The following is a 10,389-nucleotide window of genomic DNA, read 5'->3' as shown; positions in this document are numbered from 1 at the left end:
GGGTCATATGATTGTTGGGGTTTTCTCTGTATCTATGAAGCGCCTTGAGGCGACTTTTGTTGTGATTTGGCGCTATATAAATAAAATTGAATTGAATTCTAAGGTCACCCTGCAGACCAGCACAGCCCCAACACCGCTTATTTATTCGAAACATTGATTGATTATACTTCATTGATCCCGAAAGAAATTGGGTAGGTTAAGCCTGCTAGCTTCAGCCAGTGCCAACATGAGCACCCCTTCTGACCATATATAGATTACACAAACATCACATTGGGAAGAGGTCAGAGGTATGAAAATCAGTGAAATCCACAATACATACAAGAAAGAGGAGAAAAAAAGAACTCCTCCCAGACTGAGCTCCTAAGGGAGAGCAGTTTGAGAATAGAAAAAAAACAAACATTTCTTACGTCTGTTATTCACATCTTTATTACAAACAAGTTGGACGATGACGTCGTGTTGTTCAGAGGTGGTGTGAGGAGAGCGGACTCGTTAAAGCAGCCCAGGTCAAACCGGTCAGTACAGAAATGGATACTGCTGTTCACACTGCCACTGTGACTTCCTGTCGTTGTGATGGCGACCATCACCTGATCACCTGTGGAGGGACTTGTGATGAAATGTATGGAGAGGTTTTACCTGTCGATGACCACGGCCTTTCACAGTGAACTGCATGTATTGCTGTTACCGCCATGACTGATGAAACCTTGCTTTCATAAACCAGCGTTAACCTGCTCTTCTCCTTCTTTTGTCCCTAGCTGGCAGTCGGTAGGGGAGGTCATCCACGAAGCCAATATGTCTCTGTGGGTGTCGTAGGGTTTCCATCTTGGTCAACAATGCACTTCCAGACCTTGACCTTTGCTTGCTTTAAGGGTTAGATGTTGTCGTTTAAGATAGTTTTCAATTTGCTCGATCCAAGTCTTCTTGGGGGCGATGATTGCTCATGCAGCAGACGCGGCCAAACCAAAAAAGCTCTTCTATCGAGGGCTGCTGGTGACATTGACTATGTATCGCGCTGTTGCTGCGCCGGTCACAGAGGGATGCTCGGAGAATCTGACGCAAACGGCACATTTGGAAGAACTCGAGCTTGTTGAGTTCGGGCTTGAGGATGACCCAGATCTCTGATCCATAGAGAAGAATTACAAGTGTGTGGTACAGGCGGATTTTGGTAATCAGGGTGAAGTTCGTCTTCCTCCAGACGCACCATTGGAGGGAGCCGAATGCCGCTGCTGCTGTGTTAACCAGCTGGTCAAATGAACATTGTCACACATGTCCATAGACCTTGGCCTTGTTATGGTTTAAATGAATAATTTATAGTTTCTGGATTAAGTGAAGATAAAACTCACTTTTTTTTAAAAAAATCAATTAAAGGCATAAAAAGAAAAAGATCAGTATTAAAGCGTCGCCTGCTTAAAGCGTCCATGTTCCTGGACACGGACACGTGCTGCCTTCCTCAAACACATTTAACTCCCCGTGCATCCATCCACAGACTGAAAACAAGCTCTGAAACAACATTCAAAACAGTAACTCACTTTAATTTAGTTCTCTCGTTGGCCGGTGAGCTCGCTTTAAACATGACAAATGAAGTGCATCGGTAGAAGCCTAACAACGGGTTTGGAAACATGCTCCATTCAGACACGTCTGTCAATCCACATATTACAAGCCAACATTATTATTACTCAAATAAAACCACTATAGTTCAGCTCTTGACCTGATAGAAAAAAAATAAGACAGATCCATCGCTAGATACAATGGTGGCAGCAATACACAGGATTGCCCAAGCAGTAAAGTACACGTTCCTTTAAGAAACAGGGAGAGAACGCGAAAAACAACACCTAACCTCTGGGTTCATTATCCCCAATTCAAGTAGTATTTACCCTTTTTTATGTGTTTGCATGTTTTGATTTGTTTAATAAATTCAAGTTCAGCATGAAAAACAACAAGAGTCCAAATAATACGTGTTGGTGGAGTTCAAAGAAGAAGAGGAGGAGGAGACGATGGGAGAAATGAGTGCGACGTCCTCAAATCAGGAGGTGAGGGGGAGGAGGAGGCTGGAGTGGAGGGCATCCGGGGAGGAGGAAGAGGCAGCCATCTTCAGGAGAGACACATGCTGCTGAAATCAGCAGGAAGGAGCGGGCAGAGCTCTTGACTAAACCTGCGTTTATTACTGAAACCTGTTTTGACGCTCATGCACCAGGAGGGAAATGACGAGGAACCACGACCGCACAGAGTTCCTCGCTTTTCCTTCCCAGGAGCGGAGCAGAGAATTTGGCCGTGTCCAATCAGCTCCTGCTGCGGCAGGCACACACCTGCTCAGGTAAATGACAGTAATGAACTCAGGTTCAGAGGCCGGGAGCCTCACTGGCGGGGGGCAGGGTAGCGTCCCTCGCTGGGTCCGGCGCCCCGTCCGGAGCCAAAGCTGGGTTTCTGTGACGTGCCTCCGCGGGCAGAGGGGCCCCGGGGTCCCCCGCTGCCCCCAACCCGCTCTCTGGGCCCGCCGGGGCCGCCGGGGCCCCGAGGCCTGGCGTCCCGCCTGTCGCCCTCTCTGGCTGACCGGGTTTTCTTCTCCTCCACATTCAGGCGTACGTCGCCTCGGAACTTGATGGGCTGAAGGAGAAAAGAGGCATTAAAGCGGTTGTCACGGGCCAAGACACAAACAGCTGAGCGTGAAGCTCCTCGGCTGAAAGCATCAAAAAGCTCACCCTGTTACTGAGAATCTTCTGGACGGGCTCAGAGTCGTCAAACACCACAAAGCCAAAGTTTGGAAGCTTCCCTCCGCTGTTGATCCTGAGCTCCAGGACCGTCCCGTACTCTGAAAGACGCGGTAAAAACAGTCAGATTTTACACCTACAAACAAAAGAAAAAACAAAGTTTCACACAACCCAACTCACGCTCAAAGAACTCCTTCAGTTCGTTCTTGTCCACGTCGTGAGGCACATTCCCCACAAAGAGTTGGTGTGCGTCGGGATACCGGACCACCCGGCGCCCCTCCGACTCACCCTGCTCTCCTTCTCGAGCTGAGACAAACAAGAAGAGTCCTTTTCAGATACAGCTTCTCTGTGTTCAGCAAAAATAACAAATCCAAACACATCGAGGAGACCCCGCTGTCACAAATCAGCCAGGGACATCTTTGCAGCCGAGGTGCTTCGTGATGTTACCTCTGGTTTACAATAAAGGCCTGCTGCTGACGGGACTATGCGTACCTGGTCTGGGGCCTCTGTGAGTGGGCGGAGGACCTCCCGGCCTCTGTTCCCTTGACCTCTGGTCTCTCTGTGGTCTCTGTGCTGGTGTCTGGGACTCTGACTTCACTTCAGCTCTGGGCTATAAGAGTCGAAACGCATTTTAAAACAAAAAGTTTGTTTTCTGGACTCGAGGCTCTGATTATCATCACAAACGTGCTGCTGGCAGAAGCTAGCTCTCAGAGCTCTGCCATCATCTTCTCAGTGTTACCCAAGAGAAGCGATTGCATCATAAACTGAGATTAAATCTGCTTTTAAAATAGTGACACCTGCTGCCAAAGAGTAAAAGGACAGCCATTTCCAGAAAAATGTTGAGAAATCAAAGTCTTTGTGTGAGACTTTATCATATTTGCTAATATTTGACATGAATGTTCATTCAGAGCATCACGGCACTTCTGAACCCACACCTGCGACATAAAGCCTGAGCAGGGTTCTGAGGGAGAACAGGGACTCACCGGTGCTGTGGGGGTGACTTTGACGACATGGGGAGGGATTCCTGAGACAGGGACAGCCCCGCTGGGAGGGAGGTTCTTACTGGTGACCAACGCCCAGGAGAACGGCTGCAAGACAAAGGAAAGAAATCAGATCCTCGTGTTTGCCACTTAACCCAATTCATAAACGCCGCCACACAACCACCTACCCTGTTTTCCTCCGGGGCGGCGGGGGCGGGCTCGGCAGGTGCAGCGACAGCTTCTGTAGCGGATGGTGTGGCGGTGGCAGGGCTTTTCTCTGTCTGCTCGTCACCTGTGTGCACGTCTGTCTGCGTGTCCGGCTTCGTCTCGAGCTTCAGCTCCACCGCCACTGCCTCGGCCTCCTTCTCTGCTTCCTGCTCTGGCTCTGGGCTTGCCGCCACCGCTTCCTCCTCGTCACCAGGAACGGCTGGCTCTGAACTGGAAGCAAAGAAGAGAGAAGTTCACTTCACTGAAAACACTACTTGTGGCAGTTTGCTTTAGAACTCCAGTAAATAAAACTGTGACATCATCTTCCTCTTCCACAACCCGGGTGCAGCTGTGTTCTGTGCGTTTAAATATTCAAGTTTAAACCTCGACAAGAACGCGAGGCTCTTCAGCGTGCTTTGATCACATACCAAGCTGCTGGGTCGTAGAAAGGAGCCGACTCCTCGGGAGCCACGTCAGGGGAGGGAACCCTCTCCTCCAGCTCCTCCACCTCGTCCTCGGACTCTGAAAACCAAAACACGTACGTAACATTAAATATCTGCGCGAGACTGCGGCTGTACTAACAGCAGCAACGCTAAACTTCCTCCACCTCTGCTCTGAAAACACTCGACTCACTACCCGAATATTTTCATCCCCGTTTAACCGATTAGACATGTTCAGGATTTCTTAATCTGATCTCTGAAAGAGTCATGAATCACAACAAAAACAGAACTAGATGTGTTCTCACCCTCAGGCGGCTCAGAGTCGGAGTCGCCGAACACTTCGTCCTGGTAACGGAACACGTCGTTGTGGACGTAGAATTTGTTTGCAACGGTTCCCTGAAGGAAAGGAAAACCCATCAATCAACACTTTCTACTGCGGGTTCATGTCACAGATCACAGGATAACAGGCTGAAGGCCCGATGGAAGAACTGACCTCGGGCGCCAGCACGAAGGTCTGCATGAATTTCCTCATGGGCTGCATGTTGTTGGACAGCTCGCCCATCACCTGCACCACCACGCCCTCATTCAGGGTGGCGTGAGCGTCCACGTGTCTGATCTTGGTGTGACAATCTCGGAAGCTCAGAGCCATCACCCTCTTATGGATCTCCTGGAAAAGAGAACAGACAGGCTCAGTCAGACTTCCCGCGCCCAAACCTAAAAGCTATGAACTCAAACCATCTTCACGCTTGTGGTCAGACGTCAATCAGAGGACGCCACCTCGTTCAGCTTATCATTCAGGATGGGCCAGCCTCATCTGAAATTAGCCTGCGTGTGTGTGTTTTAATGTAAGCTGTAACTATAACATATTACTTTGTAGTACAGTTACATCCTTCTAGCTCTTTGGAATTGACCTTAAAGCTACAGCCTGCCACTTTACTTACAGATTGTCCGTAAACGGCCTCCGCCGGTTTGCCGTTGCTGTCCAGGCCACCGTGAACGTAGGATGAGTTCTTTCCATAAAACCTGAGCGCAAACAGCAGAGACGGATTTAGTGTGTGCAGGAAGACATTTACAAAGACGCGTGACGCTTCAGTCACTCCCTCGTATGCTGACAAGAATTTCACTCGCATGTACTGTACCAGTGTACCTGCACATGTGATGTGACAATAAAAGTGATTTGATTTGATTTGACAAACAGCTGCCGGCTGTACCTGTGCAGGTAGTCGGGGGCCTGGTTCAGGAGTGTGTAATACTGTCGGACAAACTCTCGCCCGACCAGCTGGGCACTTGGCTTCTCCATCACCATTTCTTTGGTCAACTTGAAATCTCTGCAGAGAGAAAGAGCAGGCTGAGATCAGCAACAGGCCAAATGATATCACTACAAACAAAGAAAGCTCCGCTCATCCCGACAGCTGTGAACAAATTCATCATGGACGTTTTAGTGCCACAAACATGGAGACATGAGGACTGCACAGACTGAGAAATCTGCTCAGAATGAAGTCATTCTGAGCTCAGTAGTCTCTTAAACATTGATCATTCAGAGCAGCAGACCCCGTGGGGTAGAGGAACTTTGCTTCAGGTGCTGATGAGCTGCTCATGCAGACCGACTCATCTCGTTTCAGCCTCGGCCTCTACGTGTTTGTGACGCCTGTATTCAGCAGAGCTGACCCATTCTGCCTCGTCTGTGTGAACCGATGTGAAAACGGCCCTGGAGACGATTTTCACAGGGCGTGGACACTAACCCACAGAATTAGCAGAAAATGTAAAAAGGAAAAAAAAAGAAAATTCAGGACGATAAGTGTCTTACATTGGGATATGAGATTTTGGTCATATCGCACAGCCCTACTTTCTGACACACCTGAATTTATGCTGAAAGTCTTATTAAAAAACTGTTTCTTCTGTGGCAGATAGCACATCGTCCACGGGAAACTGCACAAATGTTGACTATGTTTTGGAATGGTTGCAGACTATGGCTTGTTCAGATGTGTTCTACCTTTCCTGTACTATGACAACTATGATGCAAACAGGCGTCAGAAGCAGGAAGCTTGCTGCACTCCACAGACACGCCTGGCATGCTCAGACAGACCTGCATACTTTCCCTGTTTCTTGAACATTTGCAGTTTTTAAAATGAGACCCGCTCAGGATTTTTCCACAGAAAGCTGCAGGGCTCGTCAGACTCGATGGATTGCCTGCTTCGTGCCTCTACTGGTAGATTTTCTCACTGTAGCAACATGAATGGAGTCTATAAGGAAGACTGGAAAAAGTCATTTCTGCTGTGAATTCCTCAACAATCAATCCCAAGGTCCTTCTTTCACGCTGAATGGAAATGAACCACAGGAAACAACCAGCTGGGTCACTTTACTGTGACAGAAAGAGCTGGTGGCTTTTATTTGAGAGTCTCTGCTAAAAACATTTCCAGGGTATCCACCTGTGAAGCCGGCAGCCTGCTTGGCCTCCTCATCGGGATATTTTTAGACAGAAACCACGGCTGCTACATGAGCTACTCGCCGACTCTACCCGCTAACCTCTCTCAGTGTAAAACTCCAACAATAGGACAAAGAAAGCGCAACACGGACAATGTGTTAGCATCTAATGTTTATTTCAGTAACAGTTTTGGCTTTAATCCGTGTTCTGTTGTCCAACATCTATTTAATGTTTTTTAGGTTTAATAAATCAACAAAGTCTGAGTAATGATATTAAATAAACCTGATTTCAACATCAACTGAAACAACGGTGATGAACATCTGTTATGATATCCTGTGTATCGAGCAGCTGCTGTTCTAAGCCCAGTTAGCCTTACCGAACCAAGAACTACAACCTGCAGTTCCTATAGCATCCAGCAGGGGCTCCAGCAGCAACTCAGTTAAAATGAACATGTTTACAGCCTGAAACAAACTAGTTTGTGGTCTCTATAGGCGAGTTCTACCTTTATAAAAGCTGTTCCAACTGGACTAGGTTTGCATTATTAGGGGCGTGGCCTCTGACAGGTGGTGGTGACACAGGTGGCCAGCACAAACATCCTAAATCACAATTCATGTTGATCTGAACTTTGTTGCTTTGAACTGTACACAGTGTGCAGACTGTCCAACTTGAGTAAAATCAAACAAAAATCAAAGTACTACAAGTATTACATTTGGAAGGTTGTGCAGATTACACCGGCCAACGAGTATTTTGCTGCTGGGCTTCGTTCAGCTGTGCTTTCATGAATTTCGCTTCCAGATTTCAAATTTTAAAAAATGTTTTCTTCAAACAAGCCTAGTTTTTTTTTAGCTGACTTAAACAAAAAAATAATAAATAAAAATAAAAAGACAGTAAGGTATTTCAGTGTTTAACAAGTTTGCTCTCCAGAAAAGTGAAGGCAGAATAAAAGGAGGCGTATTTGTTGCCCCTGAACTGAACTGATACTGAATCCGCAGCACACAAAACACTCATGGACGCAGAGTGAAAGCAGAGAATCACAAATCGTGAGTGTGAAACAGCTCATCAGATGATTCAAGACTCATGTTTCTGTCAACAAGCACAGGGAAAGATTTCATCAAGACATAAATGTGACCGAAGACCGATATCAGGGAAAATGTAATCCAGGCATGACGGTGACTGCTGCTGGTCATCGCAGAGCGACAGATGTAATGAAGCGCTAGTGACTCATATACTTTTAATCTCTTTTATTTAAATAAATTGATAGAAATTTTCTTTAATGCATCTCTTGCTTGTTTCCCAAAACCAGTGAAGGCACAATGGTCTCCTACTCCCACACCCCAACATCTTTCTCCATCTCTATCCCAGCATCATCATCTGTTTCACTACACCAGTGGTAGGCGACTCCAGGCCTCAAGGGCCAGTGTCCTGCAGGTTTTAGATGTGTTGTTGATCCAACACAGCTGATTCAAATGGCTAAATGACCTCCTCAACAGTTCTCCAGAGGCCTGGTAATGAACTAATCATTTGATTCAGGTGTGTTGACCCAGGGTGAGATCTAAAACCTGCAGGACACTGGCCCTTGAGGCCTGGAGTCGCCTACCCATGCATTACAACTAGGAACCTCTTCTGAGATTTTCCTCTTGTCCTCCCACCTAGCAGCTCCATCTTCATCCTTTGCCCAGTGTATCCACTCTCCCTCGATTTTGAGCCATCCCTCTGATTGACTCATTTCTAATCCTATAAAACCTGATGCTTAAGATTAAATCTATCTTAGGTGAGCCTAACCATACCTTGGATATCCTGCTCGAGCATGCTTCCTGGTCTTTATACAATACCGTCTGCAGGCATCCCTGGATGTTTCATGTCTGCTGTTACTGGCAATGTGAAACCTGAAGTGCTCTTTACCTGGGTCTTCATTGGCCTACAACAGGAATCTGAGGCCTGCAAGCTGATGTAGGTATAGCTGATTCACATACAGTTAAGGTAAAGAGTCAAATGTATGTAACACAGGTCTGTTCTCTGCCCATTTTCATGTCTTTGGACATTTGATAAACTTTAAATCCATTTTGGGTTAATTAATTAAGCCCTGCACTCCTACAGTGTGTCTTCCTCCCCCTTACCCCCTGGGCTAGCCAAGGAAGATGGCCGCCTTCCCTCAGCCTGCTGTTGAAGGTGTCTTCTTGTTAGAGAGAATTTAGCCCTCTGCTAACACCGGGAGTACACGGGATCACTGGCCTTCACGCTACCTTCCACCGAAAAGTGCTGTGCAGATAAATGTGCACACCTGTACACACAGCACGAGCCATCTGTTGCTGTGACACACCGCCCAGCCCTCCCTGGTCCACCAGGCTTTAAGGTGGACTAGCCCAGCTAGCCTAAAAACGTGCCCCAATGCTTCCAGCTGGCTCTAGCTTATCGATCCGGGCTCCGCGTGAAGGACCGCGCTTGCACGCACACAAAGGCCGCGGCGTGCCCGCTGCTTGGAGCCGCTCACCGGCTTACACGCGACCCTCAGTGGACTGCCCCATCGATAACCGGGTTCACATGGCACGCTAGACGGCCCTCTCCGGAACCAAGCTGTGGAAACTGAGCGAACACACGGCTCCCTAAGCGAGGCAGGGCGAGCGGCGGCCGCAGCACGTGTCCCGGCCGGCCACCCCTCCGCTGCTGCCGGAGAGAGCCCCGCTAGCAGCTCCGAACCGGGACCGAAGGGTGAACCAAACACGAAATTGATCTTTAAACTATTTATTTAAATTAACATGTAGGGATTAAACGACAAAATGGAGCGGTAAAAGAGGCAGAAACGACCAAGCCACGGCTAAAAAGAGAGCTACATGTGGGGGATGGCTATATCCTGGAGACCAAACAATCAAGCCGGTAGCTGCATTTCGACTTTTTCACGCAATAACAGTTATTACACCATCCGATGGCATTTCAAAATACTCAAATATTGTAATGTATAGGTAATACACGATTATATAATTATACTCTAGTTACAATGTCATTACGGTTGCTAACAGCAACTCCCCTTCTACACCAGGCTGTAGACGCGGCCTGGAAGAGCGATCCAAGAAAAAACACAAGTATAAACTAATCACACACAGAGATGTTGGATTAGATTACAGAGAAGAGTAACTTACCGCCTGGTGAATTATTTTGGGCAAAACTGCGCTTTACAAACAGGAAGTGTCTAAGAGTCACAGCAGCGGCTGCCTGAACGCTAACGGCTTCACAACGTGCCGAAATGCTTAGTACCGGCCTCGGTTCCACAACCGAACGTGCTATTCTGCCCGCCTACGCGACGGCTACTCAATCATATTCACGCTCCGCGACTCATTCACCAATAGTTGAACGTGACTGCAACGGCCCCTTACGTACAGCCAATCCGGAAGCGTCTCCTCGCTGCCTGGGTTCACGGAGCGTGCCAATAACGTCACAGTGTCAGTTGACGGTACGATGGTTTCGTGAACAGGCGACTGCCGTTTTTGTTGTTAGCTCGCAGTGTACCGTTGCTTACCCCCGCCTGGGGGCGACAAAGGCTCTTGTTGTCCAACATGGGAGCGAATGAGTCATCCAATCATGCGGATTTTAATTCGTTTTAAGCGGCTTAATGTGATAAAAGGAGGCCGTGGGAC

The 10,389-nt window shown here is 47.9% G+C and overlaps 1 protein-coding gene across 1 annotated transcript; it reads right to left on the bottom strand.

The window, feature by feature from the left end:
- Positions 1-1,508: 1,508 nt before the first annotated feature.
- On the bottom strand, positions 1,509-10,097 carry g3bp1 (GTPase activating protein (SH3 domain) binding protein 1). The gene is made up of 12 exons (XM_005741233.2): positions 9,895-10,097; positions 5,544-5,660; positions 5,274-5,355; positions 4,826-4,999; positions 4,638-4,728; positions 4,321-4,414; positions 3,874-4,123; positions 3,689-3,793; positions 3,198-3,315; positions 2,886-3,011; positions 2,697-2,806; positions 1,509-2,601 (listed from the first exon to the last, which is right to left on the bottom strand). Exons 2-12 carry the CDS (start codon positions 5,636-5,638, stop codon positions 2,353-2,355), a joined length of 1,494 nt encoding a protein of 497 aa, XP_005741290.1. The 5' UTR covers positions 5,639-5,660; positions 9,895-10,097; the 3' UTR covers positions 1,509-2,352.
- Between the last annotated feature and the right edge of the window lie 292 nt (positions 10,098-10,389).

The sequence above is a fragment of the Pundamilia nyererei genome, unplaced genomic scaffold (assembly GCF_000239375.1).
Source record: "Pundamilia nyererei isolate P.nyererei 1_Seehausen unplaced genomic scaffold, PunNye1.0 scaffold00108, whole genome shotgun sequence".
Taxonomy (NCBI): Eukaryota; Metazoa; Chordata; class Actinopteri; order Cichliformes; family Cichlidae; genus Pundamilia; species Pundamilia nyererei.
The sequence above is the reverse complement of the archived record's forward strand: the minus strand, read 5'-3'. Positions and strand labels throughout refer to the sequence as shown.

Excerpts from the sequence above, each read along its gene's own strand:
- g3bp1 (XM_005741233.2), bottom strand. The coding sequence starts at position 5,638 with ATGGTGATGGAGAAGCCAAGTGCCCAGCTGGTCGGGCGAGAGTTTGTC. Across the intron at positions 5,356-5,543 it reads GCCCCCGACTACCTGCACAG|GTTTTATGGAAAGAACTCAT; the intron begins GTACAGCCGGCA and ends GTTTGCGCTCAG. Across the intron at positions 3,316-3,688 it reads AAGTCACCCCCACAGCACCG|CCCAGAGCTGAAGTGAAGTC; the intron begins GTGAGTCCCTGT and ends CGACTCTTATAG.